The sequence below is a fragment of the Ctenocephalides felis genome, unplaced genomic scaffold (genome assembly GCF_003426905.1).
Source record: "Ctenocephalides felis isolate EL2017-DRISC unplaced genomic scaffold, ASM342690v1 CF-g0.4_SCAFFOLD_03205, whole genome shotgun sequence".
Lineage (NCBI taxonomy): Eukaryota > Metazoa > Arthropoda > Insecta > Siphonaptera > Pulicidae > Ctenocephalides > Ctenocephalides felis.
Genome location: NW_020539359.1, coordinates 2,326 through 17,195, shown reverse-complemented (window position 1 = coordinate 17,195; position 14,870 = coordinate 2,326). Strand labels below are relative to the sequence as shown.

The following is a 14,870-nucleotide window of genomic DNA, read 5'->3' as shown; positions in this document are numbered from 1 at the left end:
AAAAAAAATCATGAAAAAAAATTTTTTTATGAAAAAAAAAATACAAACAATTTTTTTTTCAAAAGCAATTATTTTGTTGAAACAACCAGAAACTTCTTTGAATAATTCAAATCGGACGCTTAGTTCTCTCAAAAACTGCCACTTTTGCACATTTAGCGCTGTATCTTCGAAATGGCTGGACCCGCCTTTGCTAAAAACTAATCACCTCTTCTCCCAATCATTACAAATTGATGTTTTTTAGATCATTCAAATCGGATACTCCGTTCTCTCAAAAACTATTTCTATTTTCTACACTCTGTTCTTTATCTCCGTAACTGCTGGACCTGCTTTTGCCAAAAACTAATCAGCACATCTCCCTGTCAATAGGAATTTTTGAACTACTCAAATCGGTTGATCCAGGCGCCCAAAAACGTGAACGAAAAAATGCGGACACACGAACACACACATCCATTTTTCTGAGGTATGCCCAAATGTTCAGAAACCTTCAAAACGTCGAGAAATGCAAAAAATTTTATTTTCGATTTTGGGCTCATTGCTATAACTACCCTATGGAAAGTTAAAAGACTATTACTAAACACATACCGTTTTAAGTAGATCCACAGGTAAGGCAACATCAAACTTCTGCTTCCAAGTTGGATTACATGTATTGGGAACTACATTAGTTGCTACCACTGGTCCTTCTGGTGCTTGCACCATAGAGCAACTTCTACAAACTATGGCAGGAAACGTTACATACGTACTGGGTGCAATTTCAGTAGTTTTCACTTTAGTTTTGCACTTGCTTCGCTTATGACACTTTTTGGTGGTTGAAGTAATCTGGAGTAAGCATAGTTGAATTCGGATAAAGATTATTACTTTTTTAAATATAGAAATGAATATATTTAGAGTAATAAAAGTTTTGATGACTCTAAACTATGAACTATGAATAAAATTATGAATATATTTAGAGTAAAAATTATGACAGAATTGAAAAATATTAAATCGTTTGATTGAAAATGTAATGGAATAAAGCATTTTCAAAGATTCCATATATCTAATTTTGTTTTCAAATTTATCATACCAAATTTTTTTAGAATTATGTGAAAATGAACTAACCACAGCCAAACGCAAAGCTGTTCCACTTCTATCGATGCCTTAAAACACTCAATAGATTCACTACTTCTTGTTTCATCAACTTCATATACTTCATTTAATTCATTTTCAACAAGACCATCAGCATGATTTTCAGTTACATTATTATCACTTGATCTTTGATTCATTCCGTCATCTGAACCAGCAGCAAAAGCCTGAGGTACATGCTCTAAAGCTCTTTGCAATTCTGCTAAAAGATCTGAAGTCTGTTTCAACCTTGGAGCACTTTCAGCAGAAGATTTTTCAGAACATAGGCCCATTTCAAAATTAGTCAAAAATGAAGAGTTTTGCGGTATATTTTGCATTAGTTGTGAAACAAAAGTTGATAGATTGCAAAGGAATTAGGCTTCCTCAATGGTATAGCATTAGAACTTTTGGTGTCAGTTATAGATTCCTAAAAAATGTAACTGATAAGTACAAATCATCATAGCAACATTAATAATATAATGAACTCAATAAAAATTTTATTGTTAGCAAAATTTTTAATTTCCCGAAGGAAACGTTTCATGTCATTCTGAATCAAATGAGCTCAAATTTAGAAAAAGTAAGTGTATGTGAGTGCATGTTTTTTTTTTTTTTGTTACAATTTATTTTTGTTAATCAAGACTTTAATGTCTTATTTACAAAAATGTGTGTGCATGTGAGCCGATGTTTTTTAACGATTTTTATTAAACTTTTTTGATGATTCTCAGAAACGGTTAATCAAACTCAAAAGTTGAAAAGCCGTTTGCTATGTACTTGTTTTAGTTCTCTAGAGTTTACGGAAAACCCGAATCAATTTTGAAAATTCAAGAATTATTCGAAAGATATCACTTGAAAATCAGGTCAAGCCTTTTTTAATATGGCCGTTAAATTTTTTTTTCGACGATTTTGATGAAACTAACTTACTAAAATATTATAGTCCTACAAAAAGTGATTTAACCCTTTCGACTCGGATGCCGTCACTCCGGCGGCAAAATTCATATAAATCTCGGAATTCGCGAGTGGAAAGGGTTAAATATGAAAATGAATTAAAATATTGAATAATCGACCGCGCATTTAGAAAATACTGTGTGCATATATTAAGCAAAAGTTATCGCTTTCAATTAAATCTAAACATTGCGATTTCGAATAGAATTTTCAAACACATTAAAATTAACTGTAAATATTAATATTTGTAATTAGTGTGTAATATTAATAATGTAATTAAAATATTAATTATATTGCACAGACACGATACATTGTACGCTCTAAAATTGTATCTTAAAGGTATTTTAAATTTTAATGAATTGATAATGTTTGACTCATCGCATCACGAAAGTAACTTTAATACTATAATATTTCTCAAACTTTGATGAAATTTCAAAAACTATTTGTCGTAGGGCCGTAACATTTTAGTATATTTTATAAGACCATGATATCTATTGTCAAATATTTATTGCCAAAAAAGATTTCATAAAAATCGGCAATTTTTTTTTCAACAGTAAATTTCAAGAAAATATCCCGGTAGATTTTTAGCTAAAACTAATCAGTATCATTCCCAATCAATATCTTTCGAACAGTTGTTGATTTTTTAAAATCGATTCAGAATTGAGAGCTAAAACGGGAACGAAATTTTTTTCACGTTTCTGCTATTTACAAAGAAACGGCTCAGCCGATCGTCGCACAAAACTGATAAAATATAATCCACATCGAAATACATCGAATAACTTTTAAATTTTTGGTTCAGGCGTTTTTAAGCAAACGTCGATGAAAGTTCTAATTTTGACAAACGCCAAAAAAACGATACTATTTTTTGCAAACTTTGACGAATTTTTAAAATTCTATAAGACAATGGTATTATCGTCAAAAACAAAAAAATCATAAAAATCGTCGACAATTTTTTTTAATTCTTTATTACAAGAAAACGGCACGGCCGATCTTTACGAAAAACTAATCATGACGATTTCCAACATCCCAACCAATATCTTCCGAACGGTTTTTGAATTTTCAAATCGATTCAAAATTGCGGGCTAAAACGTGGACGAAATTTTTTTCACTTTTCTGCTATTTACAAAGGAACAGCTTGGCTGATCCTCGCGACAAAATTAATAAAACCTTGTCCTCATCGAGATACATCAAATGGCTTTTAAAATTTGAAATCGATCCAGCCGTTTTTGAGAAATCGTCCATTTACGGCAAAAAATCTGTTCACATACACACACACATACTTTTCCCAAATTTAATCTCATTTGATTTAGAATGGCTTGAAACAACAAAAAATAAAATTAGCGAATCGGATTTTTTGATGAAAACATAAACTTATCCTTCGGGAAGTTAAAAAACGATCACAATTTTGACTTACATGAAGTTGCAAAACGGCTAAACAAAAATAGTTGTTTCAAAAACAAATATTTTGATAAAATGCAAAATAAGTAATTATTACAGATCCTTCTCTGCTCATTTTGAGAAATGGTAACAAACTTTAAGCAGTCAATAAAGCCATTCAATTATTTTATTTTTAATGGGTATCATAAAAATATCTGTTATTCAATTTTATTTTTAGTAACAAAAAAGAAATTTACTCACTGATTCCTCTAGAACAGTTGGCATATTAGCATCAGTTGTTGTTTGGGTATATACTGTATTATAATTTTTTTGATTTACTTCCTCATTTGTAGATGATGATTGAGGAAACTCGGAGTTAATGTCAGATATACTAGTAGCAAACTGCCTAACTACTATAGGTGACGTGTTTACACCTGCGAAGATGAAAGTCAAATATATTAAATAATGATAGTATAAAATTATATAACAATTAAATTAAAGCTTTGATGCTATGTACTATAAAAATTGAAGGCTCGAATACCACTAACTATTATTGACAAAAGTCTAAGAAAACTAAAAGTATGATCTAAATCATTTAGTTGATTTTGACAGTAATGTAAATAACTATTATATATTATGAATTTTACATATAAATTTAATTTGTAGATTTATTTGATAATTGAAAAATGAAAATTAAGATAGCAAAAACAAATTTAAATGTGTGAATCTTATAATATGTATGGGCTATATAAATATTCATTTTCCTAAACCAAAAGATATTGTACCAAACTTATTTCCACTAATAATATACATTAAAAAATTCATATATTTGATTTCAATTGAGAGTAATTCTGTTTTCTTAATAAATTTAACTGAAATTTTATACAGTAAAAAAATGCAATTTATTAAAAAAAGAATAAGCATTGAAGAATCTGTAGAATCAATTACCTATAGTGCAACTTAAAACTTTAGAATGTTTCTTCTCATGCTTAGAAGATTTTTTGTTAGATTTCGAATGATGCTTTTGATGAGGCGAATTTAGAGGATCATCTAACATTTGAACAATATCTGGTTTTAAATTTCTAGACGTTCTTAATTCTTCTAGTTGCTTTTCTGTACCAATGGCTAATAAAGCTTGAATTTCTCCAGAAACCGTACCAGATATTGGTGATAGTAGGGGTATCCATCCATCCACAGAAATAACAGGTAACTGAAAAACAATAATATAAAGTTACACTGAGTCTATAATCTTTTCCAAATCGAAAAATTAAATTTTTATTTGTCAACTATGCAACTACAGCCCAACTGATCAACGCAATCTATTGAAAACAGAATGAATAATAACTATCTTTAAAAGATCTTTTGCATTTTTAAGGTTATGCAAGCACTCGTAAAATAAAAGAGGCAAATATCATAATCACAAAAATACTCCTTCAATTAAAAACATCTGCTCTTTTGGGTTAAAAAATAACTTTTCTTTCATAAATAACAAAGTCTATGTAATAACAATTAATAATAAAAAGCATCTAAAATAGTACCTTGACTTTCTCCAAATATCGTACCATATTAGCATCATGGTACGCCACAAAGAATGCATGTAAAGGCAGGCTAGCTACTCCCACCAATTTTTGTGCGGGGCCTGGTCCTTTCAACCAAATTTCTATAATCAGATGTCCACTGTGACATCTTTCCATTAATGCTTTATTACAAAGTAATGGAAAAGTCTACAAAAAAAAGTATTCCAAAATATTATAAGAAAAAATTGAGAAAAAAAGAAACATAAAAAGCAATATAAATGAAGCTATAAACGCAGTTTTACCTCTAAATATTGAAAATATTTTCCATCACACATTATGTTTTTACTTGAACCACCAGTTCCAGGACACAGGCCACGATTTACAAGACAATAAGATTGTGGTAATAATTGAGGTTCTAAACCTCGTGCTTCATTGACAAACAGCAAACCATGTAGTAATGTAGACTAAAAAAAAACAAAATAGATGCATTATTTAATTTAACCTTTTTATATTGCTCTAATAGAAACATATCTATATATACAGTAGAAAATAGATTAACCGGACTAATTCAATAGGCATTCAGGTAATAAAAAATCAGGATAACCAAATGTATGAAGAATTTTGTTATGTGTTTACTAAAAATAACAAATACATAGATAGATATTAACAAAAATCAATGTTTATTAAGAAATCAACACTTACGTACGTACATACATATTTTCTTCCAATTAAACTAAGCATTAATCATGAAATAAAATAGTTGTATTGGTACGTATGTATGAATAATTTGTTTACAAAATGCATTAGGTAATTTGCATTTGGTAATCATGAAATAAGTAGGTAATAAGTTTAATGGTTTATATAAAATAAAATCGACTTGCTGGTATGTACATATATATCAATCGAGATTGATAGTCCAGAAAATCGCAAATTCGTATAACTGAGTGCCAGATAAATGTGTTTTTACTGTATATATTAGGGTGGTCCTTAAAATGGTCATTTCCGAATTTCCCTGCTCCCAGGGGCTCAAATGGTTCCAAATAGATAAAAAACAATTCTCTGAAAGTTTTAGCTCTTAATATTAACTTTTAGATAGAGCGCAATTCAATCAAAGTTTTGTGTGGAAATAGCATGAAAAATTTTTCAAAAATTTTAAAAATGTTTTTAGATGTAACTTAGCGAACAAATGAATAAATAAAACTCATTCATTTGTCGCTAAGTTATACCTAAAACATTTTTTTTTAATTTCGAAAATTTTTTCATGCTCTTTCCATACGAACTTTGATTGAATTGCGCTCTATCTAAACGTTAATATTAAGAGCTAAAACTTTCAGAGAATTGTTTTTTATCAATTTGGAACCATTTGAGCCCCTGGGAGCAAGGAAATTCGAAAATGACCATTTTAAGGACCACCCTAATATATATATATATATATATATATATATATATATATATAAATACATAAATCAAATTGAATAGGATAAATCCACATTGATTACAATAAGGATATTAAATCTCACATCTTCTTCATTCCTTGATTCCACATCAGCATCGGCAACTTTTCCTCGATCTTTTCTAAAATAAGAAGATCTTTAATAAAAGACTTTCTAGTTAAAAATATTCTTCTTCTCATTTTGATCTTTTTCACAACAATGTCCTCCCGCCTCTTAAGTCTGTATTTACAAATTTTCCATCATCAGAATCTGTTAAAATCTCATTTCCCTGAAAAAATTACAAATATTAAAATAATAATCAAAGCATAATTTTAAAGAACTATTTATTAGCAAAAAATATAATTATAAAAGTTAACCTCATAGATAAACCTAAAAAAATTAAATATAAATAAATACCTTCTGTTGCTCCTTCAATATTGTTTGATCTAAATAACATCCTGCAACTTTAGTATTTTGTGATTGTTTAACAATAGTTTTCTTAATAGTTGGCCTTTTCAGTTCTTGGTAAGTAACTTTATTTTCATTATATTTTCTAATGGGCTTCATAATATGTGCATCATATACTTGCTGTTGCGTTTTTTGCAGGAAAGGTTTATTAGTATAAAAATCTCGACAAACTGTGCAACGTTCTTGAGGCAGGGCTTGTTGTTGCTTGAACATTGCACAATTACGATGGTTAATACAGTCCAAAGTACGGTTTTGATTGTCTAGAAATTGACCATTGAATGTTGTTGATGCTATCTCTTCTTCATTACATTCACTGTTTGTTAATGTACTCGGAATGCTTATGTTTTCTTGATTTGCAGCAAATGATTCTATAATAATATAATATTGCAATGCATATGTGAAAAAATCTTCAATCTTGGTTAAAAGAGTCATTAGGTAACAATGATATGGTACATGTAGGTTATACTTTTTATAAATAACAATCATTAAACATAAGTAACTATAAGTTTTAATAAACAACTTTGAACATAGTTCTAGCAACAGAGATGACAAGATTTGTGAATCACATGAATACGTAATAATTAAGGGCAATGGTAAATGCAGTATAAGTACCTAAAAAGTGTTTTCCAAAATGTAATAATCCAGACCCCAGTTCAACTTTAACAGTTAAATGTCCAGCCAAAATACCTCCAAATCCAATTACATCAGAAAAGACATTTTCACTATCAGTTTTCTCTGGCAACTTATGGCTGCTACCACTGCTTTTTATATTCACATCCTTATCAAGTTTTTCATTTTGACTTGTAATTATTGGACACTTTCTAGTGCTGTGTAATTTAGGCGAGGATACAATTTCGTTGAGAGTAATTCGGCATTGTCCAAGATGTTTGGCCTGTCTTTGTGATACTTTACGATAATAAACATTAAACACTATTGCTGGATTAGGGACATTAGACATTATTGCAGACAGAGGTACTTTATGGACAGATTGCCGATTGAATGGAACATCTAAAATAAAAATGTCAATAATGTAAATATTATTGATGATTATATTTATTTATTTTATGAATGTTATGTTAAATAAAATAATTTAAATATTGTTCATCATTTAATAAATGATGATTTAAATGAATAATAATTTAATAAATAATGATTTATTAAATGAAGTTTAAACTCTTCATTACTGTTGGAAGTTAGACAGCTAAAGGTTGTCTAATCATTAAAACATTTAAAGAGCAGTTTTAGCAATTGATCTGGCGGCGCCTCACATAAAATGTTATTCACAAAAACTTATTAGTCAAAGATGTCAATTTTTGTGCTTATTTGAATATAGGAAATAACTGTTAAAATTGTGAATAAAAATTAGTATTTACTTATTTACAACAAAAAGTTTAAACCAAATGTTTAAAAATAAGAGTTGAGAAAAATGATATGTTTTATAATTTTTCTGAGCTTCAAATAAAACCAATTAACAAGTAAAGAATAATTATAAAAAAAATAATTTTGAACTACAAAGTCTTTTTCTCATATGACAAAACTATAACTGATGTAAGTTTTCGGTGGTGGTGGTAAGCACCGCCAGATAAAGCTTAATGTACCATTTTTTTTGCATGAAATCCAGGCCGTGTGTGAGAGCGCGGGGGGGGGGGGGGGGGTTGTTTGGTGAGCTAATAACTCATATGGACATATTTTCGGTTCAAATTTTCTAGTTAAAATATATTTAAAAAATAAAAGCAATCAAACTATTTATTAAAATCCAGGACAATCCGGGTCACAAAACACCTAAAACCGAGACAATCAGGACTGTCCCGGCCAATCCGGAAAATATGGCCACCTTACTTAATGTAGTAATTGATATTAAAGCATGATTTTTTGTTTAAACAATAAATATGAACATTTACAATTTTTCAATCAATATATTAAGTATTATCACTTGAATTTCATTACCTTGACCATCTTTACTTTTTGCACAGATTCTTATGCGACTAATATTTGATGCATTATCCTGCTGCTTTCCCAGAGAAGGCATAGCATATTCCACAAAAAATGTTACTTGAGAAGATATAGTTACCAGCGGCAAATTTTCTAAACCAAGAACAATGCGTAAGCCTGCTCTCGTTAAAGTCAAAGTTTGAACTGTTACTCGCACACTATCAACATGATTAATTAATCTATCAACAACTGCAATTTTAGGTTTCATAATATTAGCCTCAGGAATAATTTTATCCAATTTAGGAATTGTGTTTGACTCCATTGCATTTTGTTTTCGAAGTTTAGTTATTTTAGAAATTTCTTCAATATATTTTGAAATACTGCTGTCCTTTTGTGTGTTATATGAAATACTGTCAAGTTTAGAACTAATATTTGTTGGGCATTGAGTCCATGAACTATTCTTAGTTAAACAATGCTCAGCATCAGCCAATGCAATCAAGCTACTTGCTGGTGATAAATTTCTTATATCTTTCAATGCTTGTTTTTGTAAATCAACACTCATATCTTCTCCATGCAAAAACTTTAATACATTTTCTCGACTAGAGATTGCTATGTCTATTGAATTATTTGAAGCTATGTCATCATCATTAGATCTTTTGCTGTATTTTTTGGGCAAACCTGAACATTTTTCTATATGCCTTGTATCATTATTGATTGTAGGAAATTCTTGTAATTTAGATCTTCTAGAGGTTATGGGTTCATATTCAGTTATTCTACTGGAATTTGGGGGTGTAATGTCATCTTTGAAATTAATTTGAAAATTAATGTGTAACTCTCCAACTATGATTCCATCATCATTTGTTATATTGCAAACACTTGCGGCTTGATTTTGTGCTAGTTTGGTTTGACATAAATCATGAGGTATTTGTACTTGGGCACTTCCTAATTTCAAATTTGATATAGCTGTGACGAGTTCAACCTTTACCAATTCACATTGGGCTAGGTACGAATAAAACAAATTTAAGCTTGTGCATATATTGTATACGAAATTTATAGGGCATATAGGTTTTTTACTTTCTTGTTTATGTACTTTAATAGGTCTGAAACAAAAAGAAAAATTATTAAATGTCTTTACAATAAATTTTATCTTCAAAACGATTTGTACCCTAAATTTTGAATATTTTTATTACTTTCACCCCACCATTGCAATTGCACCAAAACAGCAGTCGGTGCCCTGAACAAAACGATTTCACTTATTTTAAAAATTAATACACCTCTCACATTTCCTATTACTTGTGGAGGAAGAGAATAAGTATCATTTGTCATCAAGTTAATTGCCATAACTCCATTGCTTCAACATATTAAAATTATATATACATATATAAATTATAATGTGTAAATTGCTTTCTGTCAAAGCAGCTCATAAACAACATTGTCATATGATATAGTATTGCCAGATGTGATGTATATAAACGATTGTATTGCCAGATGTGACGTATATAAACGATTCACCGACCACGCGACAGAAAGTCGCAAAATTGTATTTAACGTGTAATTTCAGTAGCATTGGAAAACATGGAAGTTTTCTTGAATATAGTTTCTCATGAATTTATAAAATTAATTATTATATGTAGCTGAATTTCATTCGTATAATAATTTATCAAAATCATTACACACTCATACTCTTCTTTTATCTATGCATGTAGTGCATGTAGTTCCATATGGAACACTAAAATTTATATTTATATGTTACATAAAAGACACAAATAACAATAAATTACAGAATTAAATGCTCCTAAGAGTCCTAATTTAAATATTTATAGTTAAGCAAATTCTTATCAATCAAAATTGTAGTATATCAAAAATAATGTATACTTGATGTATATTTGATAAAAAGAAAGGATAATTTTATAGTTAACTCCGAATGTAAAAGTTTATATATTAAAGTACATGAAAAGTATGTGTACTTTGTCTTTTAAAATATATGGACATGTAATGTTTTTTGCACTTTAACAGAAAAGACAGTAAATGGACAGTAATACTTGTAAACTTATATTTATGAAAAGACAAGTTTCAAAAGATCACATCGTGCAACTCCTAACGTAGGTAAATGAAACTTGCTGACCTTTCCAATAGTTGCGCCCTAGTGAAAGCAAAAGTATAGTAAACAAAACGAAAAAAGCGAGTTTCAAATTAAAATTATATAAAATATCAATCAAATATACAATATTTATATTGTGAATTGTAAAAATGAAAATTTAATGTGTTTTTTATGCGTCTCATTTGATGTTTTGCTTATGTGTCAAATTTGTGTTAAAAAGTATTTTTGACGTTTAATTCGAGTATAAATATTCAAACTTTAGCGCTCTTTATTCATAATGGGTAAGTGATAAGATAAGATTCGATTATAAATCATTATAAATATCTACCTGGATTGAAAAACAGGTGTGGTGATTTACGCCTTCTCTTTCTAACGTCACTGAGATTTTGAAGCAAGAGAGAGACGTCGATATTCACATTAGATTCCGTTATAGTGTTCCCATGTTTGTTTTCGTGTGAAATTTGTGAATGATAATTTTAATTTATTAGAAATGTCAAGAAATTTGAATCGGTTATATAAATAAAAGATGATTATTATTTTAAGTATTCAGAGAAATTTTTTATATAGAATGTTCCTTATTTTCATTTAGAAAGTTTATACCAGTTTATACCAATTGTGTTGACAATCACAATTAGTTCAATTAAGTGCAATCAACTAAAATGAGTCACCAATAAAAGCTAAATGAAAGTCTAATTTGGATTTGTCTAATTACTACCTTGGATATTGCATAGACAAATGTTTCAAAATATTTTTTCTATTAAAAATTATTGCTCTATAAGTTTTTTCATTAATTAATATGGAATCTAGACGACGTAGTCCATTGACTGTACAAGAAGAAATTTTATTAGAAACAAATTTTGATGATGAGTCAGGCTCACCCCGGACTCGTGAAAATAAAGTGTATAGATTAAGAAATAGTGATCTTTCCTTGGATAGATATTCAGACGGCTCTCTAAGGAGAGGTCAGTTAGGAGGCAGGAAAAATCCTGGTATGTTAACTAGATATATATGTAAAAAATAGTTCGTTATACACTGCACAGAACTTATCGACTTAAATGCTCATAGTAACAAATGATTCCTCTTAAACTTAATATATTTATATCGTGTTATTGCTTGAAAAAACTTTTTGCTTATTTTTGCAAATTTTACAGGTTCCTGTTGCCAAGCATGTCTTACCAGAATCCCATATGCTACTCTGATAGCCACAGTAATGTGCCTTTTAGGTGTGGGAGTCTTTTGTGGCACAATGTATCGTGGGGCGACTTTAGCAGTATTAATGGCTGATCAAGTATTTCATCAAAGACTTATGTGGTTTGTAAAATGTCACTATTAATAGCTGAATTGCCATTAGTATCTGAAAATATGTCTCTATATTACAAATGTGGTATTTCCTTTCTAAATTTTAAATAAGTTTACTTACATTTTTTAGGCTGGAAGCAGTACAGATGGTATTCGTAGTATTAGGTGCTTCTATGGCAGCTTTAGGTTTTATTATATTATTTGTTGGATTTTTGGCAACGGGTGCTACAAGGCACAAAGTTTACAGAGCATGGGGCTCAAGAGTTGGTGGCAGGATATCTTGTGCTGTGGTAAGATTATTTAATGATTTCATATATTACATTATATATTAATAATTATAGTTTAACATCATAAAAATATTCAAAATACTATTTAAAAAAATGCCATTAAATGATTAAGTCTTGTAACGTACATACCAGATTTATCAAATTACTTTATTGTGAGAGATTCAAATATTTTATTGTAATTAAAATTGATCGATTTTCTTTTTCTATGCACTTTAGTAATTTAAATTTGATTGCAGTTTATGGGAGTAACCTATATATTACAATTAGCTTGGATACTTATGTTTGGTTTCCTAGTTATAGTCACCTTTATCTTCACTATGTTCTGGCATATGTGTTATAATTATTCAACACAAATAAGAGAATGCATTGATTTAACACAGTTTGGTAAGTCATATCAAATTTGGTTCCACTAATAAGAAATGAATATTTTATTAACTATAATTACCTGTTTAGATTTTATGTTCCCGAATGGAACTAGGGTAGAGGATATGAAAGTATGTGGTCCAACTGAAATTAAATTATTTTGCAAAGATTCTGTAGAGAAGGCAGAAATGATGTTTATATTAGCGACAGCAGCTTGTATGCTTGTTATTTTAAGCCTGGTAAGTTGAGAAACAATGTTAATAACATGAAATTATTATAATATATATAAAAAAATATACATAAGTTAATTAATCGTAAAATATCAAATAACTATAATTTTCTTACTTTTCTAATAGATACATTATTTAATGTGCTTGTCTGCTAACTATGCACATATTCGAGATCATGAAAAGTTTCAAGAACTCCAGGAATTGCATTGTTTAAATGACCCAGATTACTTGAGCACAGCTGCCTCCAAAGACAGATTCTAGGATACGTCAAGGGAGATCTTTACCAGTCGCTTGTTTTGACTTGATGTTATCAACCTAATTTGGTAATAATATTTTTAGGTTTTTAATTTTACAATTTATGGACAATTACAACAAAGACAATATTAATCAAAATATTGCTAACTCTTACATAAATAATATAATGCTAAAACATGTTTTTTACTTTAACTCTGAATTCTTTACAAAAAATTCATAATTGGAAGAGAAAGTTTTTTTCTTATTTTTTTTCTCAGTTTTTATGTACAATTAAAATTAATTACGGAGGTGCTCTTAAGTTTAATTAAACAATATATTTTCAAAATTTATTAATCTAATTGGATTCAAAACAGAAATTCTTTCTTGACTTTCCAATGATATTCCAATCAAATTAATTTATATAATTTTTTACAAATTTTATCGAAGGATTTGTCTTATAGTTTTGAAGCAATAATTGATGATTATAATTAAAATAAGTTTCCATATTATTTACTCACAGATGTCCATCAAATAGCTGGAGTTGATAATACTGCATGAATTTTATCATTTTTGCTACATATGAAAAGACTGCAACTCTCAGCACTGTCAATAGAAGTACGTTATGATAAGAAGTATTCTAATTATTAGTAAGACATAACAATACCTGGAGTATATTTTTTTATTTTTATATGTTTATGACTTTATTGAAGACATAAATTAGAGAATTGCTAAATCAAAGATCATTTTTTATTAACTTATTATTTTTGACTATTGAGAAGTTCTTTATATTAGTTATGAATTAGGTGAATCTTTATTATATAAGATGATTTTATTAATAATACGCAACTAATACAAATCAAACAAACATTCCATTTATCAGTATCATTAGAGATGATAAATTCACCTGAAATGCCGTCCAAGTAGTATGAATTGTCATTTTTATTATTTTCAGATACATAATGAAAAAAATTGTAGTTTGTTTTGAAATGTAATTTAATATTATATTTATTAGTGAAAATAAATAGTAGTAATATATTTTTGAGAAGTGCAGCTTATACTCTTCCATGAGTACTGAAATAATTCCTATTTTGATATTTATGTTGTTTTAACACAATTATATTTAATTTTCGAAAACATTTAAAACAAACTAAAATTGTGTATATACAAATTTGTAAACATATACATATTTATCATATCATGTCATTCCTCCTAGCATTAACAATCGACGAGATCTCCCTTGCATCTAGTAAAATAATATCTAGCTACTAACTTGTTGCTTTGTAAATATATATGTATGAATATTTTTCATATATGCTTTTTTATTGAAGAGAGCTAATACAAATGTATGTTCAAAATTGGGAACAAATTATACCCATGTTTTAGTTTTAAACACCATAAAAATTATCATTAAAGTCTTAGTTCTGGCAACTATTTATTTGAAGGCTCATATATATATATATATATATATATATATATATATATATATATATATATATATATATATATATATGGCTTATATTTATAGGTCCTATATTTATATTGCACATAAATATGATGAGATATTCAACAAATAGAACAACTTTCTTATA

At 28.5% G+C, this 14,870-nt stretch overlaps 2 protein-coding genes across 4 annotated transcripts; one reads left to right on the top strand and one right to left on the bottom strand.

Moving 5' to 3' along the window:
- Positions 1-1,435: 1,435 nt before the first annotated feature.
- LOC113381927 lies at positions 1,436-10,115 on the bottom strand. Its single transcript, XM_026620573.1, has 11 exons — positions 9,933-10,115; positions 8,783-9,867; positions 7,448-7,843; positions 6,785-7,203; positions 6,583-6,656; positions 6,455-6,509; positions 5,237-5,398; positions 4,956-5,141; positions 4,366-4,627; positions 3,679-3,851; positions 1,436-1,525 (listed from the first exon to the last, which is right to left on the bottom strand). The coding sequence occupies exons 1-11, from the start codon at positions 10,106-10,108 to the stop codon at positions 1,436-1,438; spliced, it is 3,078 nt and encodes a 1,025-aa protein (XP_026476358.1). The 5' UTR covers positions 10,109-10,115.
- An 875-nt stretch (positions 10,116-10,990) lies between these two features.
- On the top strand, positions 10,991-14,004 carry LOC113381925 (neuronal membrane glycoprotein M6-b-like). Of its 3 annotated transcripts, XM_026620570.1 has the most exons (7): positions 11,563-11,857; positions 12,020-12,179; positions 12,298-12,457; positions 12,691-12,838; positions 12,908-13,056; positions 13,174-13,370; positions 13,802-14,004. In XM_026620570.1, the coding sequence occupies exons 1-6, from the start codon at positions 11,665-11,667 to the stop codon at positions 13,306-13,308; spliced, it is 945 nt and encodes a 314-aa protein (XP_026476355.1). In that variant the 5' UTR covers positions 11,563-11,664; the 3' UTR covers positions 13,309-13,370; positions 13,802-14,004. The 3 variants fall into 3 exon arrangements, with proteins under 3 accessions (XP_026476357.1, XP_026476355.1, XP_026476356.1); XM_026620572.1 differs by lacking the exons at positions 11,563-11,857; positions 13,802-14,004 and adding an exon at positions 10,991-11,149 and having other exon boundaries at positions 13,174-13,314; XM_026620571.1 differs by lacking the exon at positions 13,802-14,004 and having other exon boundaries at positions 11,665-11,830; positions 13,174-13,314.
- The last annotated feature ends 866 nt before the right edge of the window (positions 14,005-14,870 follow it).